At 34.4% G+C, this 23,016-nt stretch overlaps 1 protein-coding gene across 50 annotated transcripts in view; it reads right to left on the bottom strand.

The window, feature by feature from the left end:
• The window catches only part of WNK1 (WNK lysine deficient protein kinase 1), a 150,210-nt gene that overhangs the window by 35,570 nt on the left and 91,624 nt on the right, over positions 1-23,016 (bottom strand). For 20 of the 50 annotated variants that reach the window (XM_072766273.1, XM_072766276.1, XM_072766275.1 and 17 more), the window contains exons 5-10: positions 15,004-15,092; positions 12,720-12,939; positions 10,591-10,924; positions 9,512-9,699; positions 3,574-4,803; positions 1,359-1,436 (exon numbers count right to left, since the gene is read on the bottom strand). In XM_072766273.1, coding sequence (XP_072622374.1) covers positions 1,359-1,436; positions 3,574-4,803; positions 9,512-9,699; positions 10,591-10,924; positions 12,720-12,939; positions 15,004-15,092 — 2,139 coding nt within the window. The remainder of the gene's footprint in view (positions 1-1,358; positions 1,437-3,573; positions 4,804-9,511; positions 9,700-10,590; positions 10,925-12,719; positions 12,940-15,003; positions 15,093-23,016) is intronic. The other 30 variants (XM_072766308.1, XM_025995450.2, XM_072766293.1 and 27 more) reach the window with 2 other exon arrangements.

The following is a 23,016-nucleotide window of genomic DNA, read 5'->3' as shown; positions in this document are numbered from 1 at the left end:
TTGAGGTCAAGAGTCAGAGATGCTTAACAGAATGAACTACCCAGGTGTCCCATAATTTGTATCCTTATTAGGGATTGTTACTATAATTAAAATAGAATTTGTTAAGTTTGGCAAAAATATGACTACTCAAATTTATAATTATATACAGATTCTACTGCTTTTCTGAAAGAAAGGAAAGAAGCAAGACAAAGCAAATTCTGTGACAGGGCTGTTGGTCACCAAATAAATGTACATATGACCAAACTAATTTTGAACAAGGAACATCTAATCTTAAACTAGTATCAAATGACTGTATGAACATGCTGGACTAGAAGAAGACCATTTGTAATAAAAACTAAAAGTTTTGTTTAAAAAATTAATAGAAACAGAAACCAATTTATGATTTGGTGGTTGGAAAACACATGTCATAGGGAACTATCAATGAAATAGTTCATCAGAAAGTTTTTAGGACATATGTAGTGTCACATATAAATTTTATTGAAACAGTTAATAAATATTTGATAGTGCCAAAAAACCCACTTATTCCTATGCAAATAATTGCTATTAACTAATATCAGTAAATGAACTACAGATATTTAATTTTAGAATTAATAGTTTTGCTATTGAATACATCAACACTGTACTAATAATCTTTTTAGCTCCTTGAACGTTGGGGGCTTAAACTCCTCAAATCAAAAGTTTAAAAAAACGTTTAAGGGGCAGCCTGGGTGGCTCAGTGGTTTAGCGCTGCCTTCAGCCCAAGGCCTGATCCTGGGGACCCAGGATCAAGTCCCACGTCAGGCTCCCTGCATGGAGCCTGCTTCTCCCTCTGCCTGTGTCTCTCTGCCTCTCTCTCTCTTTCTCTGTGTCTCTCATGAATAAATAAATAAAATCTTAAACAAACAAAAACATTTAAGAAGTTCCTAAAGTAGCTGTTCAGTTTCTTTTAGCATAAAATCTGATATCCCACTCCACAAATTAGAAATAATTAAGTTGTTTAGCATTATTAGAGTTAAATACAATGAAGGCAATGGCAAAATGCTCATAAAAGAATAAGTCACAAATATAAAAATGAAACTGACATTCTTTGTATTGTTAAATTATGTGTAGAATCATCTATTTCAGAAGGCAGATGAATAAAGTTATAAGTTAACAATGATTCTTTTGAATTTCAACATTATGTCTAACTTTAATAGTTTAAAAATACATTAAAAGACTTTCTAGAATGTTACTAAACACAAGAAATGTTATGCCTCTTGATTTTTCTTTCAAAAACATAGCAAGCCTATTTATAATATCAGGAATCTAATTCATGAAAAGATGTTAAGCGGTGTTTGGCTACTGTTAATCCATAAAATGTAGCAATGAGTTGTTCTCACCTGCTGAGAATGTTGTATGGGGAGGGAGGATGGAATTCCTGTTAAGCTACTTGAGGATGGCTGACCCTGGCTTTGCCCCTGTGCGTGATGGAAAGAAGTGAATACAACAAATTAGCAAAGCCCCAGATAAATATATAGAAAGGTCAGGCTTTTGTAATAAATATTTAAACTCCTGCGAGTTTGCCTAAGCAAAATAAAACATTAGTTTGATTGTATGGGAGAGATCACTGAGGTATCTTTTGTAAGAAAAGCTTGGAAGATTATATCACAGAACATATCCTGATTCCACGCAAAAACCACTCATGGTTAAAACTAATACTGCCATGCTCTGGCTATAATTTTAGCTATTCAAAATACTAAGATTCATAATAAAATTCTTACTGAAAATATAATAATCAGGAAAATAGTAGTACAATTACTGATGTGAAAAACTCCTCTATCTGAACAATTAAAGACAAAAGGGTATTTGATAGTGCTAATTTGGTTCCTTTTGCTACTTCTTCTAGTGCCATGGTGACTTTTACCAAAAATGTAAAAAAGTCTGTTATCATCACTGACCTAGAGCAACAGTTGTCAAAACTAGAAGTGATTTTGCCCTCCCAGGGATCATTTAGTTTCACAACTGGCGGAAGTGGCTGCTACAGGCATCTAGTGATTAGAAGCCAAGGATGCTGCTAAACATCCTACAATGCACAGAACCATGACCCACAACAAAGAATTTGTCCAACCTAAAACATCAATAGTGATGAATTTGAGAAACCTTGACCTATAAGTCACCTAAGTTAAGATAAATAGAAGGTGAAAAATGAATACAGGATTTTATACAGTAAGTTAAGGAAATGAAAATGCCCACTTTTGGTGTTCCATTTCAGTTTCTTTGAAGCTTACTTGGATTTGATACCACATTCTACTCCATCTTAACCTTGTTTAAAGAATAAACATTTACATAGTATGCATTCTTCGGGCAGTATGTCTATAAATTAACCACCTGATATTTTACTTTGAAAAGCTTAAAGAATGGCTGGCAGTGCAGTAAGATTTATAGTATAGGCTAACAACTAGCACATTAATGTGAGTACACTGCATGCCCATGAAGCATAATTTTCAAGTTTCTGGATCTTTTTGCTTCTTAGAACTATTCTAAATAATTGACACTTTATGTATACTTTTGGAGTTGTTTACGCCCCTGAGGGAAAAACATAGGAAGCAAGTATTAAGAACATGTGATACTTTATAAGAATGGAATATTAAGAAGATCCAAATGATGCCCTGAAAATATAATTGGAAAATCTCCTATACAGATTTTATGTAAGACTTATACATGGATAAATATATGATAAAATATACAGAATATATCAAATAGTTAATACTGACTCCACTTGTTGAATTCTATTATGTCCATTACTTTGTTTTTACTCACAAGGGAGTACATATGTCCATATGTATAAATAAAATTTAATTTGTTGAGGAAAGAACCAAGGCCCGAGATACCTGTTTTTTAGTTTGCAACATATATCACAAATTCTTAAAAAAAAAACAACAAACCAAAAATCCACCACCCACACTAGATTATAACATTGTTGCTAAAAATTAGAATTTTATGGTTAACATTTGGACATATAATACAAAGTGACTTGTTCAAATGATGCCATTTTAAAATGCATTTTCATTTTTTCCTAAATTCTTAAGATGTTTCCTTTCTCTTTTAAGATTCTTCCACATTAATGAAAATTTTGGGTATTCTTAATACTCTTTAAAAATTTTTTCCTATTTTCCATTCTTTTCATTTTACAGAAAAAATATTATCCTTTCTGTTTTTTAAAAAATTAGTCCTGTTTGTTTCTAGGGAGAAATACTTCACATTAGCATTTATAAATAGTCAATGCTGAGTCAACTTTACATTACAGACATTTACATTTTCACTACAAGTTGAAATCATTCTACATACAGATAGAAGTAACTGATTTTGATGAGGGACTAAAATTCTAGTTTTTGTGTTCTCTTTTTCAAGGGTTTGCACATATTATAGGTAAATGAGGCAGATTCTCTCTCGTATTTTGTTCTTATATACAAGTAGTTTGTAATCCCCCCAAAGGAGAAACTCTACTAATAAAAGTAAAAATAATCCTTATAAATGTAAAGGAGTGATAGAAAACTTAAATGTAATGATGCATAGTAGGGTAGTTTAAAAGAATTGTGGAAGTTTTCCTATAACCTGTGGATGGAGTGCAGATCCTCCTGAAGAAAATGAGGCAGATAAAACCTGCTGAGATGTGGTTCCTTGGGGGAAACAGAAGAAAAGTGGGGATTCTTGTAACACTGTCTGAGGCAGATGGATAAAGGGTAATGAGACGTCAGAGCCAAATGGTGCAGCTGCTCCCCCTGTAGGGGGAGGTGATTGAAAATCACTGGGGTCTGAAGAAGTAATTTGTGAGGAATCACTGGAGTATTCTGGGCTTCCTATTGGCCAGGTCTGTCCGATAGGCTCTACCACAGAAATGGTCAATTCTGGGGCATGGTAATTACGCTGTTCTTCAGTCACAGGCTGTAGGCGGCCGTGTAATCCAACTGATTGAGGAGGTGGTTCTTCTTGTTTCAAGTCCACTGCAACCTGCCGATTTCGGTAAACACGCTGAGGTAAAATTCCTCCTCCTTCTCCTGAAGAGGAGCTTGGAGTGTGAACATGAAACTCAAATACACAATTGCTTCTGCTCTCATTGTTATGAGTTAACACAGCAGGTGCAGAATGAGGAACAAAGACAGGGTGAAATTTCAAACATGTAGCATCTGTACTGATAGGTGCAGAAATACTAGAGAGGGGAGATCCTGGACTCAATCCAGAACCTAACCTTAGATTTTGAAGGTGTCCTACCAGGAAAGCCTGTCCAGTTGGAAATTCAAAGACAGAACTTGAAGTAGGGCCCCCTTGTACTGGCTTCTGTTCAGGTATCTGTTTCATAGGACTTGACGGTACTGGTGAGTTGTATGGAATACCCTCATACTGTTCTGTCATCTGGGCCTGGTAAGCTAGATACATTGCTTCCTGAGGAATAAAATAGTGAGCTTCTTCTGGAAGTACCATTCCAGGTCTATAGTCACTGTGAACTTGAGTTGGTTCAAACATAGGTTGGACCTGTATCTCACATGGCTCTCCAGTTATTCTACTGGCTGTAGTGCCCAACATAACTACAGCCTCTGGTGTCCAGTTAGTTGGGCTGCCACCAGGTGGAAGAAGATTCTGGCCAACAGTCCTCAGCAGGGGTTGGAAGTGGCGAGTTTGGGCTTCCAAGAAGGAGGTGCTCTTACGTCGCTGGGAAATGGCCACCTTCGGTGGACAGGTGGGAGGTGGTGAAAAAGAAACTGGACGTTCATGAATAGTTGGGAAAAATATCTGTGATTCTGGGTATGTTGGGGTCCCCCCACACGGATGCGCCATGGACTGAGGCTGTATCAACATGAATAAGACAAGTAATTCATACATTCATATGTGAAATTACATTAGACATGCAAAACTGGGTAGCTTTGTGTAACACTATGAAATGGTTACACCAAATTTATAATTAAGAAATAACAATGCTTTTGTTATTATGAAATTATGTGCATAGTAAAAATCCATTAAATACATCCAGGGTCAATAAGTTATTCTGTGGGACTTTTTGCATTAGATAAGAACTACTTTTCCACAACAATCTTTCTTAAAGGAGATGGAAGAATTTTTTAAGTGTCTGTTCTGTTTTTACCTCCAATAAATATACTCACTCTTAAGATTTAATATAAATTACATCAATGGGAAAAAGAGTTAAAATAATAATAAGGGAAGACAACATGACAATATAAGCCCAGCATTTTAAAAACGTAAGATGCTTCAATTAAAGCTGCAATACAAAGTTTTCCTATACTGTCTTATCCTGTGCTGTATCAGAGGCTCCGTATTATTTTTCTTATCAACTAATATATGCCTTCTAACTAGAAATCAAAAGAGCTATTTTTTGTGGACAGAAAAAAACACTACTGACTGCTGACAGTAATGTCCTTCATCCATCAATCCCAAACTGATGCAGTTAATTTTACTACATGAGACATGTTACAGATGCCACATCACTGAATGTCCACTTTTCTGATCCTAGTTAAGAGTTGAATAATTTTGTGTTCAAATCAAGTGAAAAGGATAAAATAATAACACTGACTTAACAGCACTTTGTTGTGGCAGAGGCAGTTCTAGGCATAAGACTCTAAATTTAGAACCTACCTTGCCAAATGCAAACAGTGTACACTGTAATAATGCACTTTCATGGACTCTTTTTAAAAATAATAGATTGGTCTCATTCTTTCAGTAGGGATGGTCCCCATCAAGTTAATAAAATGGCTCAACTGTCACTTCTTCATAACAGCTAAAAGAGCACCTCTATTTCTAAGCAGAATGCTCCATTTTACTGTTTATTCAAGGAGTATCCCAAAGCCATTATATACTATATGGTTAATCATTACCCTAAGTAAAAATTTGAAGATTTTGGTATCGCTAAACTGGAATGTTAACTATATTCTCTCTCTGGAAAAGCAGCAGCAAGGTCCCACAGTGTTTAACATAACTTTAAAAGACAGATTTTTTTTTTATAGATATAAGTGGGGCCAAAGGAAATCTTATGCACTATATGTGTATCTAATGTATTCATTAGGGTCAAGATTCAACCTTATTCAATCTCAGAGAAAAATTTTCACAAGGGAACATGAAGCCTTTTAGTCATCAATACACTTTTTTAAACAGCTAATAAATAAACTAAAACGAACTTTCTCTCTTCAATTACTCTTCACTATGGGGAAAAATGGGACTAATCCAGCTTCATGAATGTCTCTTTAGAATAAAGTGAAGAGAAAATATACTTGGGTTAATTTTTGATAAAGAGAAAATTTGCTTTTGATTAAGCCAATGAATTTAAAAATGAAGTAATACATATTCATTATTAATGTATGAAAATACAAGGATCTGTATAGGTCATTGGGATAGAAGAATATAATAGAAGCTAAATTTTATTGTGTACATATTGTGCCCAGAGCGTTATGAGCATTCTCTCTCTACCTCCTTGCTTTTTAAATTTTCTCCCCCTTAAAGTTTTATAACAAAAAGTTGCCTATAGGAAGAACTGGTACCCTAAAAGCATAATATATTACGTAATATATACATAATATATTACATAATATATTATGTAATCCTTTTAATTTTTATGAAAATTCTTGATGCCTGGATGTATTCACTGGAAATAAATTTTCATTTGTCAGGAAGTTTATGGTTACATACAGTACTGACAAAGAGGGAAGGCAGGCTGGAGCGTCGGTGCTTGCGCTGACAGGCAGAGTGCATAGGCAGGACACTCTCCAATGCTTTAGAAAGCTTTTCGGCAAAAGTTTCCTCAGGGGCAATCCGAAGGAGGGAAGGAGAAAGAGGTGCAGACAGCACTGGTGGTGGGGTGGAAGGAGCACTGGGAGAGATGCGGGACAGAGAGGGAACAGCAGAAAGATGGGGAACGCAAACTGACATGCTACGGCCACGATGAGGCTAAACAGAAAACAAACACACAAATGAAAACACAGTACTGTGAACACAAAATAACCAAATGTACAATGAAAACAGGGCATAGCTGACATAAAGTATTCCATCCTCCCCCAATCCCACAAATTCAATTTTTTTGAGGATAGGTATAATTCCACAAAGCAAATCTGGTAGATCATAACTATTCTCTCTATACCATTGGTCAAGTACAGGTTTTTTATAAACTATGAAAATGATCAATTCTCTTCCTAAATATCCTAAAATAACATTAATTGTTATTAATGTATGAATAAGAATGGCCGACTGAGGTAGTATAATAGGGAAAACAATGAACACTGGCTTGCAGTTTTCTGCAAACTTATTAAGATTAAACAAGAATAAATTCTATTAGTTTAATGTACATTATAAGGTGTAGATTTTAAGACTCGGTTAGTTTGCAGGAATTCTGGAAACCTCAAAAAAGGTTTCTCAATTCTATTTTAGAAGGCATCAGACTAAAAAAAGTTTGTTGGCTCAGAGTATTTTATTTATTACACTTCCTATCTTTATAAAGGGTAGAAAGTCATTTTCTAGTAGGAAAAGCATTAGATTTCTAGAGTTAATTCACGATATAGACACATTCTGCAGGTTTACTAAAGTAGTCAATGGAAAAACATCTTAAATGTGAATCTCTAAAGAGTAACTAACAATTTTCCAACATATCAGAGATTCAACCTAAGTTTATAAAGTTTGAGGTGTCTTAACATAAAAATTTTAATTTAGCTAGAAAGCAGTACACCTAATACTGTAGTAAGGTTGTCTTGAGCAAGTTCGTTACTTCCTTTTAGGTATTGTGAACTGTGTTGCTAATTATATTTTCTTTTCCAAAATTGGTTGCAGAGAATGCACTGAGCCAAATTTGTGGCCTACCAGTAGCAAGTACAAGATCATCATACTTATCATACTTAGTTCATTCCTAGTTCTATTTTTCTCCACCCTTGTTTCTTTTTTACCCTAATTTTTTTATTCCATATTGATACATTGTTGTAAGCCATAATAAATTCTTTCTGTGGTAAGAAAGAAACAGAATCATAAAACTTAAAAAAATCCTCAATATTTAGTAACCCTTCATGCTACCTCTACAGAATACTGTCATTAAAAGGCAAGACCGTCAGTAACAGTCTGCTTTTAGAGCATCAACTAATACAGCTATGTTTGTGGCTCAAATATTTAAAATCTTCATAAATGATCATTCTGTTTCCTTCTCTCAATAGAGACACTAATGTTCATTACCCTGTGGTGCAGGAAGCCAGGATATTAAAAATAGTTTTAAAAAATCTAGTTATTATGATCCACAAAAAATCAATGTAAACAATAGAAATGAACATGAAATGCTGACAAAAAATATATATCAAAACAAAGAAACATCTACATAGTCTTTATAAACTCTTCTACCTTACTTAATGATTTTAAAGGTCAGAAAAGTAGACTGTTAAAACAGTGTATTAGTAGTTTATGTTACTGTGGCCATTCATCTTGAGACCTAGCCACTGCAGGACTGATGAATGGACTCTGAAACAATACAAACATCTTTTATTCCAAGTTGTAGGATAAAAGAACAGAGCAAGCAGAAGTATTTTCTTAAAGAGAGAAAGATTTTCATTTAATGCAGAGCAGAAGTTCCACAAAATTCAGATTTAAAAGCTTTCTGCGAAAGAGAAAATATGTCTAAAGATCTCACTAAACAAGTGCTATACAGTGTCCAGTTGTTCTCCAATTCTTCCCTGAGGCAGATGATGTCCTTTATTTACCTCTGAAGACTTCACGCAGGGCCAAAAAAAGAAATGAGGTATTACCTGATGATCTATTTTAACATTTTCTCTATGAGAAGAGTGGCTAATGTAAAACAGGGGCTGTGTCTGTATGTCTATATAAATGCATAAAATATTTCAGGAAATAATTTCCATAAATTGATTCTGAAAATAAATCTGTAATTAAACAATACCAAATAAAGAGAAAAAGCAATGAACATATACTGGGGAAGGAATTTGTGTCCAACACAGACTTTAAGGCAGGAACACGCATAGCAACTGATGGTTAACTAAACACAAGCGCTAAATTAAATGGTTATACAAATAAAGGATTCCTTCACTCTAAAGTATTAACATGCAGCATTCTATAATGGTTTGAACATCTTACCTGTGTTTTATACAGTAAGAAATCTTACAAGAAATGCTCAGTAATACTTTTAGTAAGAAAGCTTTTGAAAACTCTCCTTGTGCCCATCCCCAAATCATTCCTATGTCCAACTTATGCTGCTTTGAACAGTTTCAACTCTAAAATGCTAAAGAGAGCATTATCTTTAATAAATGCAGATTAGTCTAAGTCTTGTACATAGTTTCTTCACGTACAAAGTTCAGCTAATTCTCACATGTTAATGTTATGTCCTAACCTGCCTGAACTACTCTCATTGTACTCTGTAAGAAACCTACTCCCTTCAGAAATATACCATTTACATTTTCTACTTCGGATTTATGCTATTGCTTGGATAGTAGAAAGAATGTAAATTTAACATGTATCTATTGGCTTTTATTACAGGCTTACACTCTCTTATGCAGCTACTTACCACACTTGAGGGTGGATAGACCCCATGGGGCTGAGATTGTGCCTGGACAACAGAAGCTGTATGCCCTGGGAGTGTGCCAGTAGAATGTGCCTGTTCATGCTGGGACCCATATGAAACTGTCTGTTGGCTGCTCACTCGAGATTCTGTGAAGACAGAAGATCCTTGACCACTGTCAACAGTCCCGTCAGCTGAAGAAGAAATAAATTGTGAAAAAAACAGAGAAAAATCACAAAAAGGAGGCTTATATTTTCCCATCACAAACCCAGACTTTCTTTTTCTTTGGGGTTAGATCTTCTTTGCAAAGATCTGACCTAAATAAAAAATAAATACTAGTTTTTAATAAGTAGGTGTCTATGCTTAAAAACATGAAGGATCCATATGGGAAAAAAGTTTTGATGTCTTAAAAAAAAAAAAACTTCATAGCTATCATAGAATCTTATTATCTGAAGAATAAGGAAAATAAAATGGAATGCTGTTAGCTGTAAGTTTGACACACCTTTCAAAGTCTTAACTTTGGGGACCAGTACATTTTTTGTGTTAAGCAGGTAGTTTAATCAAAAACTAGTAACCTCATTAGTTTCTACTTTATATATTATTGAGCTTTGCTAAAAAAGCTGAACCTGGCTAATGGGTTCAGTTACAAATAGCTAAGATAAACTTGTTCATTTTTCATTATTAGTTACATTTCATTTTATTTATTTTTGTAGACTTAAGTTTTAAAAAAGTTTTAATTTAAATTCCAGTTAACATACAGTGTAGTATTAGTTTCATAATTATATTTTATTTTAAGGAATTGTGAAAAGTAGAAATCTACATATTGGAATTTTCAAGATGTTGGAACCTGTAAAATTATTTTACACTCTAATCACATTTTCTTATCTTTTTAGTCTATTAGTGATAGATGTAGGTGATAATCATTTGACACATGGGAAAAGGTAGGGTGGTAATCATTTCAAATTTCTTATTATATGTTAGATTTATGATTCAAACCAAGAGGCCAGTACAAAATGATGAACAAGAAGTTGAAAAGTCAATTAGGGGTATCCTTAGCATACCTGTGCACATCACAAAATACTTACATAATACAGATATACTAGTTTGTTGGTACTGTAGCTGTTGATGTTGATCTGCCTCAGGTTCTTCAGGTTCTACTTGCGTAGAAACTGAAGCTGAAGTGGTAGAAGCAGTAGGCATGCCAGTGCTGACAGAAGGGATCTGCTTGACTCCTGCCTGGGAAGTACTTGATTGTTGTTCTACCTGCTGTTTGAGACTGCCCTCTTCCTGCTTTCTTTTTTCTTGCTCCTCTCGAACCAACTGCCGCTGTTCTCGTTTTCTCTTAATTAATGATACTCTATCTTTGATGGCTTTTGCCATGGTCTTGTGATCACCTTCACAGACGTACCCAGACTCTACCTACAAGATACAAGAGTGCATTAGGAAGCAGAAGAAAACAAACAGAAAACAAAAAAGGCACCTTTAGGGGGAAAAAAATAAGAAAGGGGAAAGAGAAAGACCTCTCCAAGGACTGGCCTTAACCAAACTGTGAAATTACTTGTCTGCATCATGAATTTCTCCATTTTTTTTGTAGATACTCATGGGGTGGGTGCCATCATCTCTGTAGAAACTCTTAGGGTAGGTGTACCTTCACTTCTTACAACAACAAAACAATGGGGAACCTAAAACCAAAGTTTGTTTTTTTTTTTAAATTTTTCTTACAGATTTTATTTATTCATGAGACATAGAGAGAAAGGGGGTGTGGGGCAGAGACACAGGCAGAGGGAGAAGCAGGCTCCATGCAGGGAGCCCAACATGGGACTCGATGCCTGGTCTCCAGGATCATGCCCTGGACTGAAGGCGGCACTACACCGCTGAGCCACCTGGGCTGCCCCCCAAAGTTTTTAAACCAAGTAAGGCTCTTCTACTCTAGTCAATCTATTTTCCCCTTACATGTAACTATTAATGTTAACTTGTGTTTTTACTTCTTTTCCCTAGGCAATAACTTAACCAGATAAAACAATTTTGATAAATACATGAAAGTTAAAAATACACACAGACACAAATCTCTAAAGGTATAAAAAACTAACAATTAAAATAAGTATCTCTTTCATACCTGACCCCTTCTCAGAAGCAACTTCTATCAAATGGTTCTGATAAATTCTGGTAGAGAGTCTATGAGTATCTCTGCATATTAACAGTTTAGACACTATGGTGAGCCTAAAATTGGTAAAGTGTTTCCTTTCTGAAAAATGACCTTTTAGACATACTTCAAAAGATGATTCACCAAAGGCTGCCTACTAATAATTGATCTTAAAAATTCCCTCAAAGTAAAAACAATTCATGATATATTTATAGGGTTTATCCAGATGACTGATCAGATGTTATCAGTATTTAGAAAATATAACTTGTCATTCTAACTCAGTAGGTTCATATAAATTAGGAGTCATTCAATCTCACAGATGTTTGCATTACTTCAGAATGCATTCTAGATCTACTCATTCATCCATCTATCCATCCTAATATATCTACTTCTATATATCTTTTCCTCAAATAAAAAGAACTTCGGGGGCCACCAATCAACACAATTTTATATTTATGAGATCTTCCACCCACAATGCTTCAGAAACTTTTTTGCTCAACATTACTGTTTACTTATTTTATTTTTTAAAAAGATTTATTTATTTATCTATTCGTGAGAGACAGAGAGTGAGGCAGAGACATAGGCAGAGGGAGAAGCAAGCTCCATGCAGGGAGCCTGATGTGGGACTTGCTGCCAGGTCTCCAGGATCACACCCTGGGCATGCACTAAGCTGTTGAGCCACCCAGGCATCCCAACATTAATGTTTATAAATCTACATCAATTTTTAAATAGCAGATCAACACTAATTTACCATTTCTTTTAAAAAAATTTTAAATTTAAATTCAATTCAATTAACATATTAGTTAATAATTAACATTATTAGTTTCAGAGGAAGAATTTAGAGATTCACATATAACACCTACTGCTCGTTCCATCAAGTGTTCTCCCTAACAGTTAAGAGTCTCTTATGGTTTATCTCCCTCTGTTTCCATCTTATTTTTCCTTCCCTTCCCCTGTGTACAACAGTTTTGTTTCTTAAATTTCACATATGAATGAAATCATAGGATATTTGTCTTTCCTGACTGACTTATTTAGCTTAGCATAATACCCTCTAGTTCCATCCACATTTACCATTTCTTGAGCAACATCTTCCGGCACATCTCTTTCCAAGTCAAAGGAAAACTCAATAGCTTCATTGTCTTTGTATTTCCCCTTTAATTTCTTAATATCTTCAATACGTAGCCATAATTTAATGGCTATCTTTTCTCCATCATCTTCTTCTGCTAATTCTACCCGTACCCCTGTTTCCTCCTGGAAGAAGGCATGGTTCAAAAGGTCTTTGATAGAATACCTTCCAAAGAGAGAGAAATGAAACAAAAAAACAAACAAAATGTCATTAGATTGAAAATATAATTTTCACGTGCGGCTGATTATTGTTATGCTTGGAATAATATAGGCAGACTATAAAAAAAAAGGAAACTTTATAACTACATGAGTTCCATGTGAATAGTCATTACAGTTTTACTCTGAAGTTACACAACATCAGAACAATTTCATTTATAAATAAGAGCTGAAAGCTAATACTTTTTAATCTAAGTGATCTAATCTCTTATTGGTTAACAAATAGCAAGTAATACACAGAATATCACAGGTTAACAAATAGCAAGTAATACACAGAATACACAAATAGCAAGTAATAGGTTAACAAATAGCAAGTAATACACAGAATATCATAGCTTCAAAATACACACATAATTTATGCAGAATTTATAGTTAGCAAATACTCCTCTTATTTATGATCCCCTCTGATCTTTGACCAACATCCAATGAGGTATTTTCTGATTACTAGGAAATAGAGGCTTAGAGAGAGTGAAAATCTTGCTCACAATTATAAACCTCAACTGGTTGAATCAAAATTTGAAACTAAGTTTTGTGATTTCTAGTTCTTTACCTTCTACTACAACTTTGTTTACTGATATAAATTCTCTCAATTCCTTGGTCAACAATTTGTGTACTATAGGTAAGAAGTCTGATTATGGAATAATCTTCTTTAGATAAATGGTTTCAAAGAACCAGTAGTCTAGTAAACTGCACCATCCAGAAAAGAAACAGAGTAATATGTTCTAAGACTGGAAACAAATATTCCTTTGTTTATAGTAAAAACAAACAAACAAAAAGTTCTTAGATTAAGGACTCTCCTTTCCAAATGTATATAAAATTAGAAACCCAAACTAAAGTTCTACTAAACAGCCTTACAGATCATGATGTTAAACTCTTCCAAATAACAATGTTATTAAAAGAATATGAGACTGGCGAAGTGAAGATCCTGAATTCTTTAATTTGGCTGATATACTTGATCACTCACATTTTTTAGGAACTGGATTACACTCAACTTACAATTTATATTTATACTGGCTGGTCTACTTTTTCTTTCTTGGAGGGTGAGGGTAGATTATTTTTAAAAAAGCAGACACTGGATCTTTGCCATGCCTAACGGGTGATGAATCAGCTATGACAGATCAGATACTTGTCACTCCTCTGAGAAGAGTCCTGTTAGTACAAATGACTAAGCCAAATCTCCTCCTAAGCTTTGGGCAAAGTTGTCTCTTTTTACTGAAAGGCATTTTGATGTTTGTTCTTCAATTCTGGCATAATGAAAGCAAATTAAGATGTGTAGAGTTGAGCTGATTTTAAAGAGCCAAGATTTTATTTCACCTTTTAGAATTCAATTGGTAAAAAAGTAAGGAACAAATCTGCTGGTTAGAGAGAAACTGAACCCTACTGGTTTCATAAGTCATGCGGACGCTACAAGTAATTAATTCTTACTGAATGTAGCAGCTATGTTTAAGGTGGTTCTGGTTTATGTAAACTCTACCATACCACATTTTAATAACATTCAGTGTATCAAATCTCAACACTGCCTTAAATGGACAGAACTCTACTTTTTTTAAAAAAAAGATTAAAAAAATTTTTTATATTATTTTTTAAGTAATCTCTACATCCAACATGGGGCTTAAATTCACCATCCCAAGATCAAGAGTAGCATGCTCTACTGACCGAGCCAACCAGGCAGCCCCAGAACTCTTTTTTTTTTTAAAGATTTTATTTATTTATTCATGAGACAGAGAGAGAGAAAGAGAGAGAGGCAGGCCGAGACACAGGCAGAGGAAGAAGCAGGTTTCATGCAGGGAGCCCAATGTGGGACTCGATCCCGGAACCTCGGGATCATGCCCTGAGTCAAAGGCAGATGCTCAACCACTAGCCGCCCAGGCTTCCCTAGAACTCTACTTTTAAAGATATTATGTAAGTAGAGAAATTAATCACAAGTATTAAGTAGTTTGGATTGAGTACTGTATTCAGAGCATATCATATTTTAGGTTTTTAAGCAACACCTAAATCAAAAGTGGAAACTTACCTTTCATCTTTGTTTTGCCTTATGCATCCTTCAATAATTTCCTTCACTTCAGGAATTGCTACTTTGTCAAAACTGGCTGGCTTTACTCCCTGAGAAACATAAAAATAGCAAAGGAAACACATTAATAAAGGCAGGTTCTTTGAACTCTGATTTTGAATTGCCTCTTAAGGTTCTATTAGATTGCCTTCTCACCATCCTGGCTTTTTTCTGATTTGCCTGAAGGAGCTGGTCCATTGCAGGGTCAGAATTGGGTAGTGGCTATTTAGCTCCCACAAGAAAACAATAAGGAACAGTCAGACAGTGGGATCACTTACTTCCATGGCCTCTATATGTAGCTAAGGAAAAATTTAAGCTGTTGTCAATATCTTCTGCTGTTTCAGGTAAAGGAAATTACTGGCTCAAGAGAAGAGCCAAATGTTCTAACTGGTTAGAAGATCTTTTGTGCAGCCTTGTTCCCCAACACATTAATCAACACAGTATTTAACCATTTTAAACAGTGAATCCATGAATGGGCATGAATTCACATGCTTAGTTTGGCAGGTATTCTATTATCATAGTACTCTTTAACAAACTCAACAGAGGAGGTAAGGATTTGGGTTGGTTTGGCATGATAACAGAAGAACAAATTGTCTTGTACATATGAAACATAAAAAGTGATAAACCAGGCCCATATAAAAGACAAGGTTTCTAATTAATTTCAGAAGAAAATTCAATACCACTATTTTAGGTAATACTATATAGTATCCTAGTAGCATTTTAGAACCTTCGTAACATGTAAATTTTTTGCAAAAATTTCAGCCATGTGTGGAAAATATACGTAAGATGTAACAAAATACCCCTGCTGAAAGGTGAAATGGAGAAAAACATTTCATTTTCTCTTCCCATCGTGTCTAAGTAACCACATGGATTGATGCAGCTGCACTGATACACTGTCCAAGTGGCAGTGTAAGTCTATAAACACATAAAACGCAGAGAACGGGAAATAAGGGAGAGGGACTAGAAAAGTCAGAATATAGCATATAAATTTTAATCACCTATTGTCTCAGTGACAAGACAGATTAAAACAGAATTAGAGATAATTTGATAAATCACAGAAATGCATGTAACCTCTCACAGATTAAAATGAAATGCATCAAATGGTTAGCACTTTGTCTTTAAATACTGGAGTTGTGATTGGGTAAGTCTCATCAATTACTCAACTGTGTTATTCAAAACTCCTGATTTGGAGGATTCTACCTCTCCCTCTAGGGATAACTTTCCACACCAAGGAACTGTAAGTAGGGCTGACCCTAAAGTTAAATCCATGCATTTATGCCCCAACATATCTCAGCACTACCTGGGTCCTTTACCAAGATCTAGGACACTGATACATATATAAGAGACTTGTGAAATATTTATGTCCAAATATAACATGTATTTTGTATATTTAAATGAAATATATAACTTTCTCTTTTAGCATTTGACAAAATTTTGACGGTAGAATGAGTAAAGTGGGCAGATGGATGATGGGATCTTTCTGTAGTGCTTTCACCACCTCTAAAACAGCAACTGGAAGAGATGTATATAAACAACATGACCCAACCATTAGATTTTCTTATAAATAAAAACTGCAACACATATTCTAAATGATAATATAGAAAACATAAAAGGTTGCTTAACTGATTTTAATAACATGACATAAAGCCCCTACACTTGATAGAATCGCTATACAAAATATAGATGAATACTGTCTTTTAAAAATATAAAATAAGACGTGAAAATAGGCAAGTTTCCATTAAATAAATAAAGAAAATTAAATCATTCAATCAATCCATGCATTTAAAAGGTTAGTTTCTAAGTACTGACTAAGTACTGACTAAAAGTTTGTATTTTCCTCAATTTTCTTATTTTTCAAAAACAGCTTAGCTTTCCCAACTGGTCTTTGTCTTCATATAATAATTCTAATGAGAACAAGAAAATAATGTTGCTGAAGCAAAAAGTTGCTTTACTTCAGCAAGCTGGTTTGGTATTTCAGACTAAGGCTTAAGAAAATAGGAACTGTTTTAAGAAAAAAAAAAAAAAAGATGACATACCCTAAAAGTTCTCTGATAGTGGAAACACTGGAGATTTTGTTTTATGTTTGTTTTTAATGTTGTGTAACAAACATGTAAAACTGTATAAAAGCAAATTTTAAAGATGCTATTTATAAACAATGTAGAGAACAATCTAAAATATATTAAGTTTGTAGAACATTCACTATTAGCAGAATATAAAAGAATGTTCTTTGGTAAAACTGGACACTAAATACATATTTGGCCTTTGCATGTAAAGACAATCCAAATATTACAGGAAACTGGATAAAGGGAATATAGAATATGATTAGGAGAAATGCTTCTTCATCTATAAACATGTATTTTAGGGAAATGTAGTTTCACCTGCTATCAGTGAAACTACATATTAATAAGACACACATACACTGATTATATTAAAAGACTCTTCTATTCCAATTTAGCACAGACATCTTGGAAAGATGATTTCAGATTCCTTGTCTAGCAAGTAGGGATAGTATCTGTCCAACTTCACGGCAGCTAGAATCAGATGTATTATCTAGACTGAAAGCTCTTTGAATTACTAAGTTTGCTTTTGAATTCAGAGGCAATCACTGAAGATAATAAAGCATAGGTCTAAAAGGAAGCAAATAATTCTCTTGAAAAATAATCACCACAATCTATAGTGAACCTACTTTCATTCTTGGTTGTCTTTATTTTTTTTTAATTTTTAAAAATTTTTTATTTATTTATGATAGTCACACACACAGAGAGAGAGAGAGAGAGAGAGAGAGAGAAGCAGAGACATAGGCAGAGGGAGAAGCAGGCTCCATGCACTGGGAGCCTGACGTGGGATTCGATCTTGGGTCCCCAGGATCGCGCCCTCGGCCAAAGGCAGGCACTAAACTGCTGCGCCACCCAGGGATCCCTCTTGGTTGTCTTTAAATAATACTCTTGTTAATCCTACCCATGCAAACATACACACACACACACACACACACACACACACTACTTTAAAATAGGAATTCCTATTTACAAATAGAAATACTAGTTGAACAAATGAGCTATGTAAGGTTATAAAAGCAAAACCAGCATCTGTGAGTCATAAACACCTGGAATCTACTAGGTTAAGCTGCTTTCTCAACCTAGTCAAGATTCAAATAGAGAAGACTCCATACCAATGCTATCTAACATTCTGACACCACCACTGACTTAAAAAAATGTATCGCAGGTACCAAGGGAGCCAGTAAAACTGAGATATACCTTACTAGTCCAGTAGCTGATATTAAAAGATTAGTGCGGTTTATGGCTACCCACTTAGATAATGAAAAAGGTAGAAGAAATTTCAGCTACCAGTCAGCTACTATCAAGCCAGCCAGGATTATCAAAATACCTAGCAGAAGTATTCTGAATCATTTTGAGAAGAATATATGGGGTTGTATACTGAAAATGATCCCCAAAATGTAAAAACGAGCATGAAACTTCACTCCTGAAAGTGACCTTACAAAAAAGTCATCTGGGACAGACATATCATAGAAAGCTGCTTAAAATAAACAAGTACAGGTTTTGATACTTTCATCATACTTACAGGTTTAAGAAATGAAAGAACTCAATATATTTTAAAATATTTTTGGTAACTGTTGACTTTTTAAATTAAAAAAAAAAAAAAAGATCCAGATTATTCTAAAACATGGTTTTAAGCACCAGACAGAACAAAAATACTGATGAGAAAATATTTGACAAGATTTCATTTTCATCTTTTTCCCTTTCATATACTTCAACAAAGATAATCAACTTAGAGTCTTTAAAATCCTAATGTAACCCCTTTACTTCCTGATTTAACTTCACTAAGTACTACTCTAGTCCAGTTTCAACCAGTAAAGGCAAAGTTCTGCTCACTTCTTCTGGATGAGGGTTAAAAACCCAAAACAGAAGAGTACTAAGGTAGACAAATTGGGCTAATACATTACACATAAGAAAAATCTGGTTAGAGACACTCCTTCTTATTCCATTTTTCTACAGCCAGCAACCCACTGGCTCTAGAAATATTCTTGCTTACTTTTGTAATTCACAGGATCCCTCTTTAGGCAAATAGTGCTATGTTATGTTTTTTTGACATGTGAGAGTAGCATGTTTCCCTCCATTAAACAAAAGTACCTCTTGAATATTTAACGTATATATCCATTTACTTCTGGGTTTATACAAAATTATATGTTCTCTTATATTTTTTCTAAGATTTTATTTATTTAATAAATAAATAATAAATAAAATAAATAAAATCTGGCTCCCTGTAAGGAGCCAGATGTGGGACTAGATCCCGGATCCCGGGATCATGCCCTGAGCTGAAGGCAGATGCTCAACCGCTAAGCCACCTAGGCGTCCCTATATGTTCTCTTAAAACAAAAACAAAGACTACTTTTGTGCAATTTTAGAGTACAAAAAACAAAACAAAAAAATGAACCCAAAGACAAACAAAAAAACCCAACAATTGTGACTCCCCCCAAAGTCACGTTAAGAGTTGATATGCTTATAAAATGTTGATTTGAACCAAGAAAAATGAAAAACACATACATGCATTTTATAAACTCAGTTTTCCTTTGAATTCTATTTACTTATAGTTTGCCAACTAGCCTGCTTGAAAAGTGATTCATAATATAGTATTTTCTGGTTCAATATTCTAGCTCTTAAAACTGTCAGTACTTGCTTCTTGCTTATTAAAAGCTCAGGTTTCAAATGTGTTAGGGTAACATTTATCTATACTTTCATAAAAGTAAAACTCTTTCTATCTATCTATCTATCTATCTATCTATCTATCTATCTATCTATTTTTTCTTCCTAACAATTTAGAATTGAGAAAAGCCTCCTTCCCCCTCTACAAAATGTAGTGGAAGTTAACTAAACCACAAAACTTCAAGTGTTTTAAAAGCCATTCTAAAATAAATAATTTCACATTGCTACATATATTACCAAATGGCTACAATACACCTTTTGTATATATCAGAAATTCTTACCCACCTCATTTACACAGTCCTTTTGAGGGCAGCAGCAGCAATGAGAATTTATGATGACAAACACTGAACAGAAGTCTTTCTTTGTAAAATCCATCACAAAAGACAAAACAAACTTGTTACAGTTAGAGGAAAAGGGAGGAAATTGATAAAAATGGAAATTAACAGTAAATTAGCCTACAGCATAAGCAAGGCAGACATCAAAGTCAGACTGAAGCATAGTTTCTTGTTTAACACTAGCCATGCTTCTCCAACTTTCAGACATGAGTGCTCTGCTCAGCCAATTATCTACTTATTCTAGATCAGCCCTTTAAACAATTCTACATGCTGAAAAGCAGGGACACTGTTCTGCTACTGCTCCTCCTGCTTTTCCTCTAAAAGCAACAGAGCCCAAGGCAAGCAAAATGAGATTTTTACTTGCTCAAAGCTCCACCCATTATATCCACAGGTTCTGCCTCCTTGACATCAAAACCCACACTAGAAATCTATTTATCTAAACACACTCCCTCACTCCTAATCATGTTGGAACTATGCTTTTAAAAGAAAAGGGGATTAAGCTCAACAACCAAAATGTAAACTCTGAATATGAAGCCAAAAGAAACACTGTTCAGGGAAATCACAATACCAGAGTTGGGTTCTCCAGTTGACTTCTCATATACCAAGTCTATGTGTCACCTGAGCCATATCCCTTAAACTCACTTGAAAACTATAGATAATAGTTTATCTAAATTATGTGATTGAAATGTTTACCTAACTTAAAAAGAGGTGATATTAAAGCCTTACTACTCTCTCATGACATTAAAAATAAACAAACAGCCCTTAGTACACAGAATCGTTAAGAATTTACTCTTCTCCCTTCCCTTCTATTAAAAGCCTCAATATGCATTTATAACTAAAGACATTTGCATTTGACAAGATCATCTCATGAACCCAAGTAAGTACTACTTTGACTTTAGTGATTAAGGAAAGGTTTTTCTTCATGGCATTAACAAAGATGGCAGAATAAGCACTGTTCAATGCACTGTCGTAATAGGTAACCCAAGTCTATCCCTTTTAATTTGGTAAGCTGGAATCCCCATCAAGGAAGCAGGTATTTAGTCTTTACTCAATTAACAATAACATACAATAAGAGCTTAGAAGCTAGGGAATGGTAGGAATACTTCTCTAAAGACTAAAAATGACTATTAATTCTAACAACCTATCTCAAAGTAACTGCCGTTGATCTTGGACTCAACACAATTCATCACTACTTAAGTAAGTAGTCTAGAATGTCAGGTATTGGTCAGAAATACAGTAATGTGTGCAGCATTACCTTTAACTTAAATGTCTGAGTAAGCCTGCTTAGGACTATGCTTAACCAAATGAAAATAAGAGTTAGAAAACAGGTGACTTGTTGCCTGGCTTTTAAAATTCTGCTGGGCAACACACAAAACTACAGCAGTGAGATCACTTTTTTTTTTTGGATAAAGGTATAATGTAGGCACTAATATCTAAATCTATAAAGACCAGTCTTTTCTATATATCAAAATAAGAATTTTCAACATATACAATAAAAATACCATTCAAACCATTCAAAAGTTTACATACCTAAGCTCTAATTCCTCTTAGAGTCAGTGCTTTTCTCTACATTTCCTCATTTCTTTCAATGCTATCATCTCTATTTCCATGATTCAGAGTAGAAAACTAGTTACTCTTATATGATACTTCTCCCAAAATAGTTAAGTACTATTATTCTCTATGAGCTCTTTAAACAAAGATAAATGTTTAAAACAACGGTAAACACTTCTGCTACTAGTATTCCGACTGTTCCTGCAACAAAGATCTCTGGACAGGCAAAACGAGATTTTTACTAATTTTTTTGTTCCCTCTCAAAATCATTGCTTCTTTTGTATAACTGTAACCATCAAAGTCCAAATTATCAACACCTCATCTCCATTTAAAAAAATTTTGGGGGGAAGATTTTTATTTATTCATGAGAGACAGAGAGAGAGAAGCAGACACATATGTAGAGGGAGAAGCACGCTCCCTTTGGGCCTGGAGAGCCTGCTCTCTCCAAAGGGAGCCTGATGCAGGACTTGATCCCAAGAACCCGGGATCTAGTCATTATCATTATTAGATACCTGCCAAATACACTGTACTATCTTCAGCACCTAGAATAAAACAGCCTGTTTTTGTGGGTAAGGGCCTGTTGGTAAGGGCCTCGTCAACATAAAGCAAAATATAGAAACCAGATTCCACAATGTCTAGTTCAATGTTACTTCTAGTCTGTGTGTTATAGTCCTTTTAATTTCCTTAATCTGGTGTTTTTGAAAAATCCTCAAAATCTAATTTCCACCGTTTTCTCTACTCTTATCTCCCCAATAAGTCCAATGAAACTGGTTACTTGTTGACCAAATACTTAGTGCACATTTTCACTGACAAGAATAATTTCTACTCTGCTTTTTAGCCACTGAGTTTCACACTTTTTTCAAGATATACCATGAATCATACATATATAATGAGAAGGCAGCAACTACAAAGCATCTATATATCAATCTTTTGGCACAGAAGTTATTTGTAAGATACCAGGAAACTCATTATTGCTATAATATAATTAAATATAGAAACCATCATTTATATACCACAAGTTTTTATTCTATAGTCTAATGCTTTACGAATTATAGATCAACATTCAGTGAGTATTAAAAAAAAACAACTCAGTTTTGAGAAATTCTGAAAAAAGGATTTCACAATTGTTCTTTAGTACCTAAAACATTAAGAATACCCAGAACTGTCCGGTTTAAGATTAACAGTCTGATTAAGAACCTTTAATATTAACCAAATCACAGAATAATGGAATGCCTCTGAAAATCATGCAAAATGTTACCAAGATATAGCCCATGATACACAAAGTTTTCTTTTACAGGTAGAATCCAAATTTATTGGATGAGAACAGGAACAAAACTTATAAAGCAACAATTTTCAGCTAATTCCAGTGT

This window comes from Vulpes vulpes, chromosome 8 (assembly GCF_048418805.1).
Source record: "Vulpes vulpes isolate BD-2025 chromosome 8, VulVul3, whole genome shotgun sequence".
NCBI classification, from domain to species: domain Eukaryota; kingdom Metazoa; phylum Chordata; class Mammalia; order Carnivora; family Canidae; genus Vulpes; species Vulpes vulpes.
The sequence above is the reverse complement of the archived record's forward strand: the minus strand, read 5'-3'. Positions and strand labels throughout refer to the sequence as shown.